The sequence below is a fragment of the Condylura cristata genome, unplaced genomic scaffold (genome assembly GCF_000260355.1).
Source record: "Condylura cristata isolate star-nosed mole 26May11 unplaced genomic scaffold, ConCri1.0 scaffold00035, whole genome shotgun sequence".
Taxonomy (NCBI): Eukaryota; Metazoa; Chordata; class Mammalia; order Eulipotyphla; family Talpidae; genus Condylura; species Condylura cristata.
In genome coordinates, this window is record NW_004567136.1 from 6732945 (window position 1) to 6754107 (window position 21163).

At 49.0% G+C, this 21163-nt stretch overlaps 1 protein-coding gene across 1 annotated transcript in view; it reads left to right on the forward strand.

The window, feature by feature from the left end:
• Nucleotides 1–20918, forward strand: part of CHSY1 (chondroitin sulfate synthase 1) — a 49747-nt gene extending 28829 nt beyond the window's left edge. The window contains exon 3 of the mRNA XM_012732655.1: nucleotides 17926–20918. Coding sequence (XP_012588109.1) covers nucleotides 17926–19518 — 1593 coding nt within the window. The 3' untranslated portion in view covers nucleotides 19519–20918. The remainder of the gene's footprint in view (nucleotides 1–17925) is intronic.
• The last annotated feature ends 245 nt before the right edge of the window (nucleotides 20919–21163 follow it).

Genomic DNA, 21163 nt, shown 5'->3' on the forward strand with positions numbered 1-21163 from the left:
ACTTGTTGCCAAATGTTAAATATCTTAAGTAATGTAAGACAGTCTGATCTCGAACTATTTAATAAGTAAGTACAATATAATCTTTTCCCTGAGTTAAAAACAGATCTTGTTTTTGAGCTTTTTTTTTCTTTCCTTTGAAATGTTCTGAAATATCAGATGCATTCAGAAGGTTTTATCAGTTAAGAGGTAGGAAGTGAAAGTTTAGACAATAAGTCAAAGACTGAGAAACTTGATGAATATTTTAACTTGTAGTAATCTTAACAGGTCTGAATTGTGAAGTTATAGGCAACTTTTATACCCTCTATGTTGAAATTGCTATTGAAGTTGTCATTTAATACAGTCCAGTTTCAGCCAGTACACTTGTCTTAAACTTACTGCTGTGTTCACTTATACCTCCCAGTAAATTGAAACACACCACTATGTTTAAGAAAATGCCTCTATTGGAGCAGTTTCCAACTTGACTATTTATAGCCTATCCTGGAAATTTAACACAGGAATTATAGAAAAGCTCATTTTTACTGTTTTTTCCCCTCCTTTGTTGACTTCATGCAAACATCTCATTATTGTTGCATAGCAACTGACTTTCTGATTTGTGTTTAGCAGTTTTTTCCCTGTGGAGCATTGAATTTATATAACAATTTCCAGTCTCTTAAGCATCAGTGATGAAGGTTTTTCTTAACCCCTTTTTCATAAAACAGAAATATCATCCTGGCACATAGGTATGTGTCTTTGTCATTTTTCTACACACCTGTATAAATTGGAGTTTCATTATATGGTTATTAAATGCTTTAAGAGCTGTCTCTCTTGAATCACTTCCAATCTGAAATAGTTCGCCCTCCAGGCTGGGAGATTATAGGTGGTGCAGTGTTCATCAGTTTGGATGTTTATTTCTTCATGATAAGATCCAAATTAGGCAGCTGGAGCAGGAATATTAGAGAGACAATGATGTGTTCTTCTTATTCTAACAGTTGATGATTTTAATTTGTCCACTTTTGGGGTTATTAACTTTGATCATTTGATTAAAGGGGTGCCCGCCAGGTTTCTCCACTGAAGTTACTGGGTTGTTTTTTTTTTCATCATTAATGAGCATCATTGTGGAAAAGCACTTGGAGAATCTGTAACCTTCTGTGTCTCATCAAGCTGATAGCTACTGCTTTCAGCAACCGTTGATATATCTGCTCTGACTAGATTACTGCTGTGACCTTTGTCATGTGGTGGCTCTCTTAATTCTTTCTACGTTTATTTAGTTGGGAGTAAGGAAATCTGCAGTTCTTGCCACTGATTTGTGATGTGTATGTGTGTTTATAAAGTCCTGCGTTTCTGTTTCATTCACTGGGCTGTACTCAGGTGCTATTACTTTGTAGTGGTAGATGTGAGGCTGATGTTTAAGTCACCCCACGTTTGTCCAGCAGCATCCCCTTCTTGCTGGCCTTGACCCAGGAAAGTGTGTGTGTGTCCATCACTCCACACGGATGTCCAGAGAGCTACTCCAACAGAAAGGCATTCACTGCCCTTTTGAGACAGTTGGGCATTGAGTTCCCACCGTCTTCAGATGTGTCTACTTGTTTATCTCCATCCTACACAAGCACACTCCTGTTGCTTCAACACCCCACATAATGCCCTTTTCACTCTGTTCAGGCTGCTAAGCATCCCTGTGTGGAACCCTACCTTTCTTGACCCTACTAGTGGCTTTTTTCTTCAGGAAAAAAAGTGGATGGGAGTTGGGAGTCAGGAAGCCTAAATTCACTTTGAAATTGGTTTTATAATTTTGATTATCTGTTTCCGGGTAATACTTAACTTTGTCACATAAAAGCATCACCTTTCCTTTGAAAGTACTTTAAAAAATTAATTCGTAAGTTTAGTTAGAACATTTCTGTGTTGACAGCATACTCTTTGAAGATCTATTTTCTCCGGGTGTTACTCTGCAGAGGATGGCCAACTTTGTCTTTTTTAGGTGTCTACTTCTGATTCGTAAACCTAGTAGGTCTTGCCTTAACCATTTCTATTTTCCTCTTAGAGGCTAATGTATTTAGACACCGATTGATGCTTCACTTAAGAGAGGCGTTCTGTTAACACTGAAGCGATATTAGAGAATGGATGTGCACAGCTGCCCACAGCCAGCCAGCACATCAGCCCTGCTTGCCTTGGCGGGGATGACCTCCACATGTGGGTGGCGAGCTAGTGAGAACTTGATCCTCACTCTTCCCCTTCTGAAGTGTTACATGGGTGTAACTCTCTTGCTCTTGCAGCCAAAGATCCCCCCCCCCCCCGCCAAAAATGAGGTATAGTTTTTCATCCCCATTTTAGGTAATGTGCTTTTTCTTCTTGTCATCAAATGCTGTGTTAATATAAAAAGCATTTGTCAGAAATGGTGTATTTCTACAAATATGTACTAGACAACTTTCATTTCAGATATCCCGTTAGGGTTGCTCCCTATTAGGTTTTGTTTGTTTGCTTTTGGCTTGGTGGTTCTTTTGGTTTGGTCTTGTTCCTTTTCAATAGAATTTTCACTTTAGACCCAGGTTTCTCCAAAAGCTTACCCAGGTGTGTGCTGATGTGCAAGGGTGTGTGGTGTCAGGACCATCCCGGCCGAAATTCCCCAGATCATTGGTCCTGCATCAAGTTTGGGAGAGGGACAAGACCTCAGCAGTGGGACACTCACAGGCGTCATTGAGTGTCATGCAAATTCATGTGAATTTTTAAGCCTGAAACTGAGTATAAATTGAATAAATGTACCAGGACTTGTTCTAAGGCTCTGCGCCCCCATACTGTGGGAATATTCATTCACTCTTCTCTGCCACCAGGAGTAGTTCTGTGGGGACAGAATGAGCAAACAACAAATGTTTTCATAGGTTATTAACTGTTCTTTTATTTAGAAATTTAACTCTTTCTTCTTTTCTGCCGCCACTTGACCATGTGGCCTAGAGCACTGTTCTCCCAGCTTTCTCGCTTCTGTAAGTAAGTGACTGACTGTTCTGACACACCACATTCTTTCAGGGAAGGAATCTGTAAGTGTTCATTGTCTTCTGAAGTCCTGCTTGGGTGACGTTAGCCGCCAGGAAGGCTTCTGTTCTGAACTGTTTTCATAGGAGACATGGTGCGTTTCCATTGCTCCTGTGCTGTTTTAATGGATAACGATGCTTTAAAACAAAACATGTGGGACTGGATCACCTGCTAGGTTTTTCCATTGTGTGTGTAACTCAGGTCCACTGGGCCCGGCCTGCCTTTGCGACCTCAGTCTGTCTCCTAAGTGATGCCTCTTTGCTCAGAGGCTCCACCGAGAGAAGGAAAAGCAGTTGGGTTTGGCTTTGAAATATTAAACCTCTCAGTTAGTCTTGCAAACACATTGTAACATCCAACAGAAATCAAGCTCCCCTGAACACTCCAATTTTAAGTGGTGTTGGTACTTGAAATAGACAACAGTGCCACCCTGGGGGTGGGAGGTGGTGCAAGTTAGTCTCTAACCCCCTTCAGAGCCTGCCAGCCTTGGTGGGCTTGTTGTATGCCCATGTGCCCAAAGGTTAGTGCCGCTCACCACCCCAGGAAAGTGAGATTCACGCATACTTCAGGCTGAGTGTCTCTCAGGGAGGGGCGGTAAGAAAGTTGTGGTGCTCTCTATTGTCTCTGTAGCTATCAGGAAGCTGCGTAGAACCTGAATAGATTGGCGGCTGGGCGGTTTATGGGAGAGGAAAATGCAAGGGCCAGGTTTTAAATAACGGCAGGCTGCTTCTAGCAATAAGTACCTCCCCTGAGTCACCAGTGTATGTGGCGATTTAGTGAGTAGGTGCCACTGTAAACTGTTGGCTGTAATAAATGGATGTCATTCCCCAGCAGGCAGGCACAGAGGATGATTAGAGACAGAAATAGTAATGGTTTTCTTCCAGGAAACCTCAATGAGTATGAGGTATTGCCACGTTGATTGCTCTTATAAAATGAAATCGAAAAGGAAGCTCCAAGAGAAAATACTGAAATTTTAGGCTGAAAAAGACAGCTTAAGATTAAAAAATGTCTTGCTTTATATGTCTGAAAATCTCCTTGAGTAGCTAAAGAAGCTCCAAGAGAAAATACTGAAATTTTAGGCTGAAAAAGACAGTTTAAGATTAAAAAATGTCTTGCTTTATATGTCTGAAAATCTCCTTGAGTAGCTAAAGAATCTTTAAGAAATCTCCTCTAATTTCATGATTTATTTGTTGGCGAATGGAGTATGTAGTATCACAGAATACCATTACTGTTGTTTTAACCAGTCTTTTGACATTTTTTCTTAAATAATTTTAGATTGAGAAAAATTTCAAGAATAGTAAAATCCTGTATGCCCTTCACCCAGATACCCTGAGTGTTCACATTTGCCACCTGTTGTATGGCTTTCCTCTTTATATATACATAGCATTGTATGTCTTTGCTATTTGAGAATAAGTTGCAGACGTAATGTACCTTTTTGCCTGGATGCTTATTTCCTAAAAACACAGGTATTCACTCCCATGAAAATAGCACAGCAACCAGAATCAGAGAACAATGATGTTATATTGTCATCTACAGAATTCATATTTTGCCAGTGTTCTAAAGCGCCAAAAAAAAAAAAAAAAGGTAACATAACTGAAAACCAAAACCAAACATCTTCAGGTGTTTCAGGGTGCAGCCAGGGACACAGGCAGCATTTAGCTGACCTGTCTCTTAAGCACCCCTTGGCCTGTTCTTTGCTCTTTGTGACCTTGACATTATCAAAAGCACCAGCCACTGTCCCTTTGTTTCAGGGTCCCTGATATGTGTCTTATCAGGAGGCATATCAGTGTGACCCCGGCAGGCAGGATTAACTGAGCACTGGCTGTATCGCCACTGTGAAATGATTGATTTTCCCTTTGTAGTTAATGCATGTTTTGTAAGGCATGAGATCCTGTTTCTCCATGAGCTATCTTATCCCTCCTCTGTTCTCCATTAACTTGAGCATCCATGGATGACTCTTACCTGAATACTCTGAAAACTGTCAAATGGTAGATGGTGGTGGTAGTGTTCACGTGAGAGCTTTATGTGTTCACAAGTGCCCTCAGCCTCCCCTGAAGACCTCACTCCCCAGCCTCAAGACTGCAGTTCCCTCCCTCCCTGGACTCTGGGTAGGAGGAGAGCTTGTCACAGCCGCCCCTGAAGTTGCTAAAGCTCATGGAATGCAGCCTGACCCATGACATCACTCAGCTTGAAAGCTGAAATGCACCAGAGGCCTGAGGTTGTCCTTAGCTGGGTGAAGGGCCCTGGCTGGATCACTGCTGCCTGGAGATCGCTTTACCACAGGCAGGGTTTGAAGGCAGCTTCCAGTTCTTTCCTGGGCCCCATCCAGCCGTCTGGTTCCTTTGGTCGCCCTGAGAATAGGTCACTGGAACAAAAGGGAAGGGCAGCTCCTACCAGCCCAGGGCCACCAGAGCCCCCAGGCAGCAGCTAGTCACCTCACACCCAGTGACCCACAGCTGTCACCTCTGGCTGCGATGTGACCCCTTTCACTTAGTGCTTCGCGGTCCTCTTAGTACTCTGCCCTCCCTACTGCCCAGCATCCTGCTGGGAAGGGATCTGAGTGCATCTGACTGGCCAGGGAGTGAGGCTGGGACTGCCGAGCACCCTGCTGGCCTGCTGAGGCGCCGGCCATCTGTTCGCAAGGTGAGTGAGTCGGTCCTTACGCTGACATTCATGGGTGGGGTGGGGCGGGGTAACAGGCAGCTCTTCCTGAGTTTCCTTTGTCCAGACACCAGCTTTACTGCCTTTAGATAGTGGCTTTTGCCAGGGACCACACACCAGAATTTCAGATGACCTCACAGTGTGCTCTTTGTGGAGAATCACTGTTGTGCAAGAACAGTTTAAGACTGTGTATCTTCTCCCCCACACCTCCCCCAGCCCTCACATGCTTTCGCGCAACCCCCACGGGCACGCCCCAGGCGGCACCAGGCAGGGAGGCATTGTGCCACACAAAGTGCACAGGCCTCTCGGTGCCCCCAGACCCAGGCTCCAGGGGCGGCTCAGTCCCAGGCAGACAGAATTACCTGGGAGGTTGGCAGAAGGGACCTGCTGGTCCTGCCACAGAGCTGCCATGGGCGAGGCTGTGGAGGGGGCTGGGATGTGAGGGGACTGCGAGGTACACAGAGCCGAGCAGCTCTTTCCAGTGGATTCCCAGCAGGCAGCTCCAGGGCCGGAGTTCTGAAGGGAGAGACTGCCCGCGGGATCAGAGGCGGGGCAGGGCGGTTGGAGCCCAGACCCTTGCTGCCAGGCTGCAGAAGGCTGGCAGCTTTGGAAAGTGGTGGGCACTGCTTTTGGCTGGTGTGGCCTCTGGCCCATTTGGAGGGGGCAGCTAGAGGCAGAGAGCAGCCAGCTGTGCTTTCACCATGTGTCATTATTGTATTCGAGCGAGTCCTCAAAGGGTCCCCCAGCCTCACCAATACTGCACACCTCCCCAACACCAGCCCTGGGAGGGCCTGTCATGCGCAACCCCCCACCCCGCAGCTGGGCTGGCCGTGCCCAAGGGTCGTGGCTGGAGCTGCAAAGCACAGGCTCCACCTCGATCTCCTGTGCATTTTATTTACCTGTCAGTAAGGTGTTACAGCCCTCAGCCCCCATAAATTTGTTTATAGTTAGCTTTTTTGGTGCCAAATGTTCTACCTTGAAACTTAAGAGATGATTCCAGAGGTAAGTGGGATCATAACGTGATTACAAACGATGGTGGTTTGTCTCGCTCACATGAACTGCATGAGCGGTCACTTCTCGCCCAGCTCCGGGAAGGGCGCTTCCGAGCGCTGTGACTCACCGCTGCCAGTCGCTGATGCAGCTGTAATGCTGGTCAGGGACAGGGTTACAGTGAACACACGCTGCTGTTTGTGGTCTTGAGGGTTCTATTTCGGGGAGCGCCGTGTCTGTTTTTAGTTCACTGAAACTGCCTTTTATGCACAAAAGCAGTAGAATGATTGCCCCAGGGCGCAGGCGCGCTGGGTAGGGGCGTTGTGTTTTTCTGCTGGTACTTGCAGGTTGCTAATTTAGCTTGAGTCAAAAGCATCTAGTTTTAATCAACAGCTAACTTTGTGTGTGTGTGTGTATTTTAAAGATTTATTTATTTGAACAGAAATGGGATACAGGCCAGAGGTGCAGGGGCAGTGAGAGGCTTCACCAGAGACAGAGTGGGGAGCACGACAGGCTGACTGATGAAGTCCACTGCTGAGGGGAGCAGCGGGCGGGTCAGGAGAGGTCTGCTGCGCCCTGTGGGTCACCTCCGGGGCGGGAATCGAACTTGCACTGGAGCAGCTGCGGCCGGCTTGCTTGCGGTGCTGCATCCTTACCCACTGCGCCACCAGGGAGGGCACACATCTAAATAAAATTACAAAATCTTATTTTGTAATTTTGGGGGGAAGGAGTTCTGTCTGTCCTGAAAAGGTAGGAAGCCAGGGGTGAGACTTGCATGGGTGTTAACAGGGTGTCCTGTGTCAGGCAGGCAGGCGTCAGTTTGGTCAGGAACTGTGGGCAGGGTAGAGAGAGGGGATGGCCGGAGCTGCGTGGAGAGAGCAGACGCCCATTTCCCAGACTGCGTTGCTGAGGCTGGGCCTGCTCGCGCCCCACCCCGCGGAAGCGCCCTCCTGGTGAACAACGCCTGAGCATCCGTCGGTGGGCTTTGCTGCCAAGGCCAGCCAGTAAACATCTTGGGTTCTGTGGACCACAGAGGATGCCTGTCCCATGGATCAGCCCTGCTGTTGTGATGAAAACAGCCATAGCCGGTAATTAAGCAAGGGGGCAGTAATTAAGCAAGGGCGCGTGGCCGTGTTCCAGCAGCACTTTCAACAAGTAATGGCCCGACTTTGGCCCACGGGCCCTCGTTCCCTGACTCCTCCAGTAACTGGCATGTGTGTGTTAGGTCTTCGCTCTGCTGCTGCTCACCGTTTGCTTGTCTGTCCATCCAGTTTCTCAAAGCTCTGGCTCATCTGTGAAATGGGAATAGTACCCAGGCCTGGCACGAGCTGACACGGGATTCTATGTAAAATGGTGCTCAGGAAATAGCAGCTGCTGCAGGATTTTGGGTGAGCTACTTATCCTGCACAGTTGCATTTAAGTAGTTTGTTCATTGGCTCCCACCTTTCATAGCGGCAGGCAAATTTATAACTCACATTTCTAATAAAAGGGCCAAGCACACTGCAGAGACCCCTGCGGTGCAGGGCTGGGCGCATCCCCAGAATGGCAGTCCAGGGCGGCGACGCAGGGGCTCTCTTCCTCACAGCCAGTTGTTGGGGTTGGCTTCTCCACCACCTGCGGTGTGGTCCTCAGTGCCCAGGTTCCCATGCTGGCGCCTGGGGAGGCGGGGCCATCCTGTCGCAGCACTGCCTGGAGGGGAGTAGGAAGCCTCCACTCGGGCTCCAGCTGGAGAACGTGGGCGAGTGGCCACACCTAGCCGGCCTGGGGCAGACTGCCAGCCAGCCCACCTTCCGGCAGCTCAGAGCCGGCAGGCCACAGGCCGCGCCTCGCGAGCCAGAGAGACCTCTGGGGCCAGAGCGGCTTGCTTCTGTTCCTCAGGCTGCAGTGTGCCAAGGCCAGGTATTTAAGGAATTCAGTTGTGGACTGCAATTTAATTTTATTTATAAGGTAAAAGCGCCTAATATGAACTCCAAATAGGAAATAGGCTTCTAATAAACATTTCCACTGGCGGGAATCATTGCCTGTAGCAACTGGTCATCAGTAGAGTCTGTGGTTTTAGCTTTATGGTTGCTGAATTGTCTGATGCTATTGTGATTTAATATTATGTGTAATTATATAGTGTTTTTTTTTTTTTTACAGAATGGAAATAATTCTGGCTATAATAGTGTGATATAAAGGTTTGGCATTATTCTCAAATTGTATGAAACCAGCAAATCAGTGGCGAGGAGGCAGCTGCCCTCCAGGGTCTCCTTTTTAAATGTGCTCTGTGTGGCTTTTTGCTTTACTCCTTCCGTCACACCGAGCTTTCCAAATGCATTTGTGATTAAACTTCCACTTGGGGAACATGGAAGTGCCTCGTTATTAGTTAGCTGGGCTTAACCAGATGTTTATGCAAACAAATTAATGGGCTTGAATTCAGTAGCTCAATAATTTGAGGGAGAATCTCAGGCTGGATAGTGCCACTTTCTCTGGGAAGAAATAGAGCAGTTTGTAGTTTTTAGCTGTTTTTTAGCTACCTACTTGTGAGTAAGGTAAAACGAAGACTATAAAATACAACCAAAGTACTTCTGCCCTTTGCCTTTTAGGAATATGCCTGTAGTTGATGTGAATCGCTGAGATTACACACACCCCAGGTAACATTTTCACCTGTTTGACTACTTCCCAGCAGAAACCAGAGCGTTCATTCGTATTTAAGTTACGGCTGTTGCTGGTGTGGGCTATTATTTCCACACCTTACAGTCTCCTCATTATGTGACATCACATATTGTGGCTTTTCTCAATTATTTTGACAGTAATTGAACCCTCAGGTAGCTGGGCAAGAGTAGTAACTACCTTTTTCTTTGGAGCACTCTGAGTTGCCCTGGTTTCTGTGAAGGTAGATAGTGTGGCAAACCCCCCCTTCCTCCCAGCTTTCCCCCCCCACCCCCCTGGCGCCCAGTGGGCAGTGGGCAGGCTGTGGTGGCGGGAGGCTGGAAAGACATTTTCATACTTCCTAGTGTCCTGTTTATGGGTTCCAGTTAGTGTGCTACGTTTATGTACTGACTTGTATAGACTAACTTGAGTCAAGATAATATGGAATTTGAAATTGAGTCTGTGAAATACGTTTCCCCCAGCAGCACACACACACGCGTGCACGCACTCACACACACACACTTTTTTTTTTATAATATAATAGTTTATTTTTACATCATTTTGTACATTTTTTTTTCATCTCAATTGTAATCCCTGTGGGTTTCCCATCACTGAGTCACCCGTGCACACACACACACACACACACACACACGCTTTTTTATGCAGAAAAAATTATACTTCTAGCCTTTAGTTGACATAGGCTGTTATTCCTTTACATTAGCCGTTAAGCAAATGCCGCAATGTAAAGTGCGGTTTTGACACACTTTGAAGTTGTGACTTAATCTACATAATGGCTTCTCACCTGAGGGACCTGTGTAAAATGAGTGGCCGCGCGTGGACAGTCAGAGAAACGGGAGCAAACCCTCTTAATTTGTTGAGGTGGCTTTACCCCAAATGTACCTTTTCGTGACTTCCTTTCAGAGTACCTATGACTTGTGTGCAACTGAATGTCAGCAACTAAACAGACATTACCCATTCTTAGGCCTCACCAGGGTTGGCGTCTACCTTAGAGAGTCCTCGGCCACCCCTACTGGTACTGGCTTGACGGCCTGAGACTCAGTAATCACACCCCTGGGCGCCGGGAAAGTCGGTTGAGTCATTTCCACTTCAGAAGCCAGCGGCTGGCATTTAGATCCCACTTAGTTCTGGTGCGGGGCCAAGGCCGGTAGCTGCCCATAAGTAACCAGAAGAGGAAGGAAGTGGGTGGAGGGGAGGTGTGGAAACCCCTGCTGGGTGCAGTGACACTGGCCCTCCGTTGGCCCGGTATCTTGGCATCTCATTGTTGAGGTCACCCCCACCCACTCGCCCGCAGGAGTGCCCTGCTCTGCTGTCTGCTGGGAGCGGGTTTGTGGGGCGGGGTCGTTCCAGGGCAGTTAGGGTGTGGGGGGTCAGTGCTGTCACAGGTCTTCCTCCCAGGGAGTCCTTGCCCTGCATGCACATCTCACGAGGTGCTTTTCCATTCTCCTCTTGGCTTTATGCTTCATCTCATCAGCATTGGCTCCTGGGAATCTGCATCCTTGTCAGAAAGTTTATGCTAGTCATTTCTGGGTTTTAAACCTTTCTTGCTGATTATAACATTAAAATGTACACCTAAAATCACATAAATTAATGAGGGATTTGGGATAATCGATGCATTTTTTTTTAAATCAAGCTCCTCTGAAGGGTTAATCTCTGCCTAACATTTATCTAGCAGAGGACTATAGTGACTGGTTGTGTAAGGAAAGTAGGTGATTTGGGAGGTACAAGAAGGTACAGGTTAGCCACGTTTCAGCGTCCCATCTCGTAGCTCTTGCTGCATTTGTTGGGAGCCAGGGGAATGAGAGCTGAGCTGAGGGTGCATCTGTCTCACCTGAGGTTGGCCTGCCTGGCAGCCCCACTGACGGCATCATGAGGAGGGGGGGTGGGGTGGGGTGTCTCAGGTGGGCAGGCAGAGGAATGTACTGGACATGCGCTTGCTTTTCTAAGGCCGCAGTGCTTCTGCTTGTTGAGTGTAAAGTTTCTCTTCATGTTTCAGGGCTGGCACCCGGACAGTTTCCTGATTTTTGTCCTCTGTAAAATGGGAGTGCTACCTACCTACCTACCCATTCATTTATTCAGCAGTTATTTGTTAGACATTTAGCTATGTGCAGCGCCTGGAACAAAAAGTTACTTTGCCCTCCATGGGTTTTAAATGATGAGGATTAAATTAGCGTGTACTGGGGCGGGGGGTACTGGGGGGCATGGTTTCATAGTAGTCATATGGAGCTTTTCGGTGTTGGCTAATGTCTCAGAGGACAACGCATCTTTCTGTGAATTGTTAATCACCTGCATTTCATTTCCACCTTCCTTTTCCCGCAAGCATAAGAAGTATAGTGTGTAGTGTATTCCCAGAAGGTTTTGTTTTGCCTACAGCAGAGTAGACCATGGCGGAGTGAGCAGACGGAACTGACCTGAGGGCCCTGGGCCTCTGCCCTGCATCCCTGTCCCCCAGGCCCAGGCCGCTGCACCCCCACTTGTTCCTGTCAGCTCACCTTCCAGTTTCATTTTGCTGTGGTTCGCGTTTTGGTGAGCCCCTCAGCTGCAGCCAGGGGGTCCTGTAGATTTTCTTGAGCAGTGTGGGAGCGGGCACATGGCCCCACACTGGCTGGCACCGTGACAGGGGACGTGCCGGAGGGGCCGGTGGGCACGGGCCCAGGCACCTGCGGTGCAGTCGGGCTGGGAGGCGGAGGCAGAGTCCGCGAGCAGCCCCAGCGCCCCGCCTGGTGCTGGCCACCGCCGTGCCCAGGCATTCGTGCCTCACCGTGCTGCCTGTTCATTCCTTTCCTGTGTCAGAGAAGTGGTGCTTTCTGAAGCTGAGGAGCCGCAGGTGAGACTCCAGGCCTGCGAGTGTGGCCGCGCGGACTGTGGCTGGGGGCTCCCCGCGCTGGTGTTTCAGACCCCTGAGTTCAGCACCTTCACTCAGAGTCTCGTCCTTTACTCCCCGCAGCTCTTGTTTTACTTGTCAAGTTTAATTCTCAGTCATTGTGCAGTATGTCGGAGGTCTCACAAAGGTCTTTATTTTCAAAATTTGACGCTGTTCAAGACGCATTCCTGTAGTTTCCCTCCCACTTTTCAACCACTAGCGACCCAGCTTAACTGCTGTGGCATACAATTTTATGACTGGAGACTTTAAAATACAAAATAGCCAGACCTTGAATTTAACTGCATGAACATTGGTAAAACCTACAGAAAGTTAACGTGGCGACAGCTAGCAGGGCCCCGTGGAGTCAGCCTGTGCCCGAGAGCGGAGGACTTGCCCACTCTGTGCTGTGCCTTGGCCTCATTGCCGTCTGTCTCCCTCTGATCTTATAAGTTCCTTCTTCAACAAACAAATCTGGATTTCCTAATAGATAATAATGTTAAAGAGCTAAAGCTTGGGAATATGGTTATTTTGAAACTACTATCCATTGTGACTTCTGATATTTATGTCACCCAGATCTTTGAGCTAGTTTTCAGGTAAATGGATAAGAAAGCAAGTTCTCTGTAATGAATTGAAGCACTGTGTGAATCAGAATTAGGAGTAGCTGTCCATTCGGAGCCGTGATTGTCTGTTGATGTGGCTGAGATGTGCGTGTGATGGATATTAAAGCAGACAGTTACTGGGGAGAATGTGGCTTCAGAGAAGTTGGCCTGCATTGCGGGGGATGTTGCTAATGAAGACCATAAAACGTATTTGTTAATTGAAGATTCACTGTGGGTAGCTGATGGGTATTCCCAGCTGGACCTGGAGTTCCTGGGAAGAGTGTGACCTTGATACTTATTAGCCCGCTCAGATTGACTCAGAGCCTGAGGCCTCTCACAGTAAGGGAGATGGTTTTGCTGGAGTCCAAGATTATGAGGGAACTGTTTAGAACAAAGATTAAAAATGGCTGTTTGATAGGTGCTGTAAATTGAAGCTTTGGTGCATTTTTTTAAAGCAAAGAATAACTTGGTGGTTATGAAATAAACCGTGTGCATTACTTTGTTTCCTTCTTTTGCTTCCCATTTTATAAACGTGAGCTTTCCTATCTACACAGCAAAGGTATTTTCAATAGCCTTTATACAGAAGTTGAGGGGAAATGCTAAATGACCGAAGGTGGGTTACACGATCCAGGCTGGGTAGGGTCTTGGTGTCACCTTCACCTGTTACCTTCTGTGGGCTTACCTGGAAAGTCTGAGGAGTGCATTTGTCCCCTTAGAAAGGGAGCTTTGTCCGACACAGCCATCCTGTCCAGTCTGTTAGGCGGGTAGGGTAAGTTCTTTGTTTAGAACATTCATGTTGTAACATTAATTGGTGTGTTAAGTGAATCCTTTGGGTTAACATGGGTGGGGGGAGGAGGGCACCAGCCAGTCTAGGCATAAACTTTGCATTATTTTTAATAAAATAAGTTGTTCTCTTTCCCAAACATGCACGCACTCACTCTCTTATTTTGCAATAGATTTTCGTTTTTTAAAAAGGGGCTATAACACAACATTCTTTCAGTTAGACTTTGGAATTGAGCCAGAGGTGCCTACAACAAGTTTACTATAGTCTAAAATTCTCCGTCTGTGAGGATTCCAAGGGGTTTTCAGGCCTCCACAAACGCGTTAGTAATCCTCTCCTCTCGTCTCCGTGCCTGCGGCACACACAGTCTGTGTTCCCGGTCGCCGTGCCCACCGTCAGCCACCGGGAGAGCAGCGGCCCCAGACAGCCTCTGCAGCATTTGAGAAATGTATTCCTGAAAGTGTGTGGGAACACGGTGTCCCGGCAAGTCTGTGAGGAGCGGCCAGTCACGCCTGAGGACTTGCGTGCCCCGGAGGGGTGCCCACTGGACCGCGCCCGCATGTGGGCTCTGGGTGGCCAGGAATAAAGTGTGCAGTCATGTTTGCTCTTCTAGGTAGTCAAGAACAAGACAGCTACATCTGTTGCCTAGAAAAATATGTATTTTTAATATGTGCTGCCGAGTTTTACATTTGAGAAAACATTCTGGCCGAGGAACGCGCCCCCTGCCGGTCAGGCCGGCCAGCCCGCGTGCCCTGTCCGTTACCAAGGCGCTGCCCCGCCAGCTTCCCTGCCGCTGCCTCTTCTGCACTGGAATCGTTCAACGACTTCTTGATTCTTGTGCTCAAAGACAGCTTGTTCTCATTCACCAGGTGTCTGCCGAGGGCCGGGTAATGTGCCGGGCTGAGCCGGGCTGAGCTGTCCTCGGGAGACAAAGCCCTTCCTGCGTGCTTCTCCTTCTCACTAGTTCCCCTGGCCTGCGGGAGGCTAGAAGCGGGAGTCAGGTGCCCGTGGTTGGTCCTTGGGGGCCTCTTCCTGGTCTCTAGAGACCTCCTTGCTGCTGGTGGGGAGCGCGTCTGGTTCCTTCACCTAAAAGGGGGCACCGAGCCAGTCGTCACGCTCCTCACCTCGTGAGCCCATCCGACCTCAGTTACCTCCCCATCTTTAAAGCCATCCCATTAGGAATTCGGGGCTTCAGCATGTGAGTCTGGGGGACACAACCACACTTCATACTCTTCCGGGGAACCTCCTTGAGCTGCTTAACTGGGCTCTTCTGTGTCTTGTTAACTGTGTTCTGTGTTACCTTTTCCAGACCTAGTTCCTCACTGTTGAGGGGCACAACCTCTAACTTCTTGAGGGAGAATGAATGCGAGGCAGCAGTGAGTCCTTGAATTTGAACATGCCCCCCCTGCCCCCACCCCAGTTGGCTGGGCACAGAATTCTCTGCTGAAAGCGCCTCCCACCTCGGGGCGTTCCGGCGTCCACGCGTGCTGTCTGTTCAGTGCCTCTCGGTTCCCTCACTCCCAGGACCCCAGGCTTCAGGAGCACCGCCCGCCCACCGCACCCTCATGGCTTATTCCTTGCAGATTTACTCTCTCCTGCATGGCTTATTCTTTGCAGATTTACTCTCTCCTGCACTTTGTACTGCAGGAAGCCCGTTTTTGCCACTCTTTCCGGAACAGAGTTGGGAGGCCAGTCCTGCGAGGACACCTGTTGGGCCCGGCCTGCCTGGCCGCCCCTTCAGAGAGGACAGCACGCGCCTCAGCCTCAGCCTGCGGGCGGGGAAGCAGTTCCCGGGCCCAGTGGCGTCTGCGTGCGGACTTTCCCGAAGTGGAGGGCCGCGCCGGGTGCCGCTGCTTCGAGCCCGTTGCTACAAGGTCGGACGTGGAAGCAGGCGGTGGGGAAACATGATCGTAAACACACATGGAAAGTAGCTGTGCTCCACGCTGTGGCGCCGCGGTCGGAGAGTGGACAGTAGCCGCCCTCCCAGCCCCGTCTCGGGCGCCCCACGCTGCGCCGGGGTGCTGCTGGGAGCGGGAAGCGGCCCTCCTCCCTCACCGGTGTGCCCCGGGTCGCTTCAGGGAGGGCCTCAGAGCTCCTGCTGCGGTGGCGCCACCAGCCTCTCAGGGGCCGCCGCTGGGTGCTGCCCCGTCACCCCCCCGCCGGCCGCGCACACGCGCTCGCCACGTCCCCGCCCGCGCTGGTTCTCGTCTCTGCTGCTCCCCGAGGCGGTGGCGCGTCGCTGTTCTGATTTGCGTTCCCACTGCAAGGGGTGGCGAGCATCTGGCGGCCTTTGGCTGTGTGAGCATCTTCTTGGGACACGCGTCTGACCAGGTCATTGTTTTCCTGCGGGAGGCTTTTTGCTGTTGAGTCGTGCGAGCACGTCATGAGTTTCGGGTATTAGCCCTTGGCAGAAGGGTGATTTGTGAATATCTTCTCCACTCAGTTCCATGCTCATCTTGGCAGTGATTTCTTTGTGCAAAAGCTTCATTTCGACGTACTTTTGTTTCCCTTGTCACGGGACATTGGAAGTCCAAGAGCTCGCGCCTGTTTTCTCCTGCAGGCGTTCACTTTGATGCTCCCATCACTACACGCCGGCCAGCCTGCCAGCACTCGAGAGGTGTCAGGCCGCTCAGCAAACCCCAGGCTGCAGCTTTGCTTCAGGCCACTTCAGCCAAGTGTTAAGAGTTTCGCGCTCCCATAGTTTCTAAATTCTAAAAGTGGGTTTTCCCGTAGAACCTTAAATTCCCGTAGAATCTTAAATCTTAAATGTCCGTGCCACTGTTCACAGTGTAGTGGCTCAGAGAGGCAGACACCGTGTGCGTGTGTGTGACACGTCCCTGGCCTGGGGCATCACAGTGCCTCTTCATGCACAGAAAAGGCCCAGTTCTGAGTTCTGCAGGGTCACTTAGCCTGGTGTCTTGATTTCATTCTTTAAACTTTTCCCTTTTGATTAATTACAAAATTCAGAAAATTTTCAGTGGCGACCGCCATCTGCACACCTCCTGTGTGGGTCACTGATGATGTAGGACGCAGAGTCAGGCAGCAGGACACCTGCAGAGGTGTGTTCCCCGCTGGCTCCTGCTCCAAGACCAGGCCTCAGGTACCCACGAGGGACGCCAAGTTCGAGGTGGTCACGTCCATCAGGCTCAGCTCCATGGAGGGCTGGGCTGTGCTTTTTCTGTTAAGCCATTCTTTGGAATGCCTTTCCATCTTTCTGACTTACTAATTTATTGGTAACTTACAGTGTTAGAAAGAAAATGCTAACTTGTATTTTCTGCTATGATGGTATCTGCAGTGGTTCCAGAAGAACGAGACAAAACGAAAGCTGCCCACAGCTGTACCCAGTCCAATTGCATTTCACACTTACCAAGAGTTCGCATTTGGACAAGAACCAAAACCGAACCACACGTGAAATAAGACTAAATTAACAGATGCCAATCTTAGAGGTTACTTTTATTTAATGTTTTGCACATTTTTAGTCTTCGTTCCAGACTTGTAAATGTTCATCTTTGCTTGAGCGTGCTGGGAATCGAGTGTATTCCCTCCCTACCCTGAGGGAGCCCTTTTGGCTGACGGGCCTAAAGCTCTGTCCCTGTAAGCCTGTGTCAAGCTCAGAGGTAGAGTTGGGGAGAACGTGGGCCCCTTCTGGCTCCGCCCGTCATTGTGGCAGTGCTCGTGTGAGCACAGGTGTGAGCGAGCTAACCCTGCCCCGCTGCACACAAGGCTGGGGGACGCCCTCCTGGCACACACCAGCCGTCTGTAAAGAACCTCCAGAGCTCTTCCGGCGCCCTGGCACAGCCTGGAGCCAGCACGGCCCTGTGCGCGGCAGGCCTGCCCCTGCAGGCTGGCTTCTATTCCTCCTCAGCTCCCCGACGTAGCTCTAATCCGGGACTTGGGTTCTGCTCCCGAATTCTCCTTGTGGGTCCTGTGTGGTTGGTTCCTGGGCGGAGTGGCCATGGTGTGCAGCTGCAGGTCGGGGGCACCCTCCCCTGGTGATTGGTGTTCTGTGAGGTCCTTTGTACCCCAGGTCCCTTTCACAGGGCCGGGGGACTTGGGCTGATATGTCTGCCAGGCGTGCTGACTTGGTGCACTGTGACCCCAAGGTTACACTTTTTCTTAATGGGAAACTTCATTATTGTTTGCCTGCAACATTCCTTTGGCCAGCTCTGGTTCTGAATGAGGTTTTGTTTCTTTTTCCAGTTCCTATCTATGAAGCTATAGGCTGCCATTGATAGAGCTTCACTTAGGTTCTTTGAACTGTGGCCCATTTAGAAATATTGAGGATTTGTTCTTTATGTTCATAGTGTGCAGACATGAAAAGAAATACAAGAACAGCGTGACAGTCACACAATTCTATAGCAATCTTTTCTTTGTCTTAACAGATGCAGCAGCTTTTTTATGAGAATTATGAACAGAACAAAAAGGGGTACATTAGAGACCTCCATAACAGTAAGATCCACCGAGCCATCACACTGCACCCCAACAAAAACCCCCCCTACCAGTACCGGCTCCACAGCTACATGCTCAGCCGCAAGATCGCCGAGCTCCGCCACCGCACCATCCAGCTGCACCGAGAGATTGTCCTGATGAGCAGGTACAGCAACACCGAGGTCCAGAAGGAGGACCTGCAGCTGGGGCTCCCCCCTTCCTTTATGAGGTTCCAGCCCCGCCAGCGGGAGGAGATTCTCGAGTGGGAGTTTCTGACCGGGAAGTATTTGTACTCTGCCGCCGATGGCCAGCCCCCGCGGAGGGGGATGGACTCCGCCCAGAGGGAGGCCTTGGACGACATTGTCATGCAGGTCATGGAGATGATCAACGCCAACGCCAAGACCCGGGGCCGCATCATCGACTTCAAGGAGATCCAGTACGGCTACCGGCGCGTGAACCCCATGTACGGGGCCGAGTACATCCTGGACCTGCTGCTGCTGTACAAGAGGCACAAGGGCAAGAAGATGACGGTGCCCGTGCGGAGGCACGCCTACCTCCAGCAGACCTTCAGCAGGGTCCAGTTCGTGGAGCACGAGGAGCTGGACGCCAGGGAGCTGGCCAACAAGATTAACCGGGAGTCCGGGTCCCTGTCCTTCCTCTCCGACTCCCTGAAGAAGCTTGTTCCCTTTCAGCTCCCCGGGTCCAAGAGTGAGTATAAAGAGCCCAGAGAGAAAAAGATAAACATACTGATTCCGCTGTCTGGACGTTTTGACATGTTTGTGAGATTTATGGGGAACTTCGAGAAGACCTGTCTCATCCCAAACCAGAACGTCAGGCTCGTCGTCCTCCTTTTTAACTCCGACTCCAACCCCGACAAGGCCAAACAAGTCGAACTCATGCGGGACTACCGCGCCAAGTACCCGAAAGCCGACATGCAGATCCTGCCTGTGTCTGGAGAGTTCTCCAGAGCGCTGGCTCTCGAAGTGGGATCTTCCCAGTTTCATAACGAATCTTTGCTCTTCTTCTGTGACGTCGACCTGGTGTTTACTACAGAATTCCTTCAGCGATGTCGAGCAAATACTGTTCTGGGCCAACAAATATATTTTCCCATCATCTTCAGCCAGTACGATCCAAAGATTGTTTATAGTGGGAAAGTTCCCAGTGACAACCATTTTGCCTTTACTCAGAAAACGGGCTTCTGGAGAAACTATGGGTTTGGCATTACTTGCATTTATAAGGGGGATCTCGTCCGAGTAGGCGGCTTTGATGTTTCCATCCAAGGGTGGGGGCTGGAGGACGTGGACCTTTTCAACAAGGTGGTCCAGGCAGGGCTGAAGACGTTTAGAAGCCAAGAGGTCGGGGTGGTCCACGTCCACCACCCTGTCTTCTGCGATCCCAATCTTGATCCCAGACAGTACAAAATGTGCTTGGGGTCCAAAGCCTCAACGTATGGGTCCACGCAGCAGCTGGCAGAAATGTGGCTGGAGAAAAACGACCCCGGTTACAGTAAAAGCAGCAATAATAGCGGCTCAGTGAGGACAGCCTGATGTCCAGCCCTGCTGGAAAAGACATTTTTAATTATCTAATTTATTTTTCAGAAATTTTTTGTATGATCAGTTTTTGAAGTCCATATGAGGTTATATTTTACACGTGATTTTTCTTACAAAGGACTCTTTGGAGATTGAGCTTTTTGAACAAAAATGTGATCATGTTTGCCTTTGAGCACATTTCTTGCTGGATGTTATGTAGCAGACCCGCTTAATTATGACTTGAAATGTACCCGATGGACACTTTTAAACAAAACAAAAACAAAAGCAGTTCCTTTCAGATCCCTTTGCTACAGCCCTATGGCCGTAAACATGAACTTTCCTGCAAAGTATTATTGTAACAAGACACTGTAACTGTGGTAAATGTTTTCTTGTAACTGTTAACTTTGCACAGATTCTACCTTTGTCTTTTTTTTTTTTTATTTTTTTTTTTAACCACGATTTTGTTTTAAAGCCATGTAGTGTTCCCCTAGTAAAGGAGATGTGACAGTAGCCGTGTCATCGCCTCAGGAGAGCTTTCCAAAGTCGATTCTCCCCCACAAGCTTGTGCTCCTGTGGGCTCGCAGGGTTTGCGAAGCAAGAGATGGAAAGCTCAGGCGGAGCCCTGGCTTCTCTGTGTGGCCTGCACAGACCTGGCGCTGAAGTTCAGGGAGGACTGGGCATTTTCTGTCTTTTAAATGTTAATATTTAGAATGGCAGAGAAGAATTCTAACAGATCTGACGGGCGCAAGTTAAACAAAGCCACCCCGATGACAACATTGGGGAAGAAACCGATCTTGTTCTGGCCCCTTCGTCCTGTCCTGCACTGTTTGTGGAGATAGGTCTTCCATTCTTTAACTCCTGTTTTGTTTTATCCTTTGTCTCTGAAATACCTTTAATTTATTTAATAGCCATTGTTTAGAGTGCTGCCATTTCTCGAGTACCTATTAGTTACTAGTATTTATGTGTATCAGGGGTATGTTTAGTACGTTTCATTTGCAGTAAACTGATCTCCAAAGATTTCCTTTCGAAAATGCTCCCCCCGCCCCTTAATTTTTACATTCCTCACCGTTTTACTAAATATTAAGTGTTCTTTGACAATTTTGGTGCTCGCGTGTTTTGGGGACAGCAGTGAACTGAGTCTGTTCATGACACCAGAAAGTTTGTTTGTTTTAAACTCACAGATCAAATGTGCCTTAATAAATTTCTTTTTCATTTAGATTCCAAACGGTAATAGACTTGCCATTTTAATACTCACCATTGGAGATCTGCTTGTTTGTAAATAGCCTATTGCTCATTTGGAAAAATAAACCAGTGAACGGTATTTTTCTATTGTACTTTTCAGAACCATTTTGTCTCATTACCCCTGTTTTAGCTGAAGAATTGTATTACCTTCGGAGAGTAAAAAACTTCAATGCTGAGTCGTAATGTATGTTGATTCATTTGAGGGGAATATTTATGTGGAACTGTATGGAAGCAAAATGAAACTCACCAGTGCTTCTTTCTCTGCTTTTTCCTGGAGAGAATTACCCCGCTCTCCACCTCATCTGGCTGTGTCTTCGTTCTCTAGAACGAGGGTGTTCAGACAGGGTCCATCCTGGCCCGTGCGCTGCTCACGTCCACGTGCCTTCCGGGCCCCAGACTGGACCTGGGGGTGGGGTGGGGT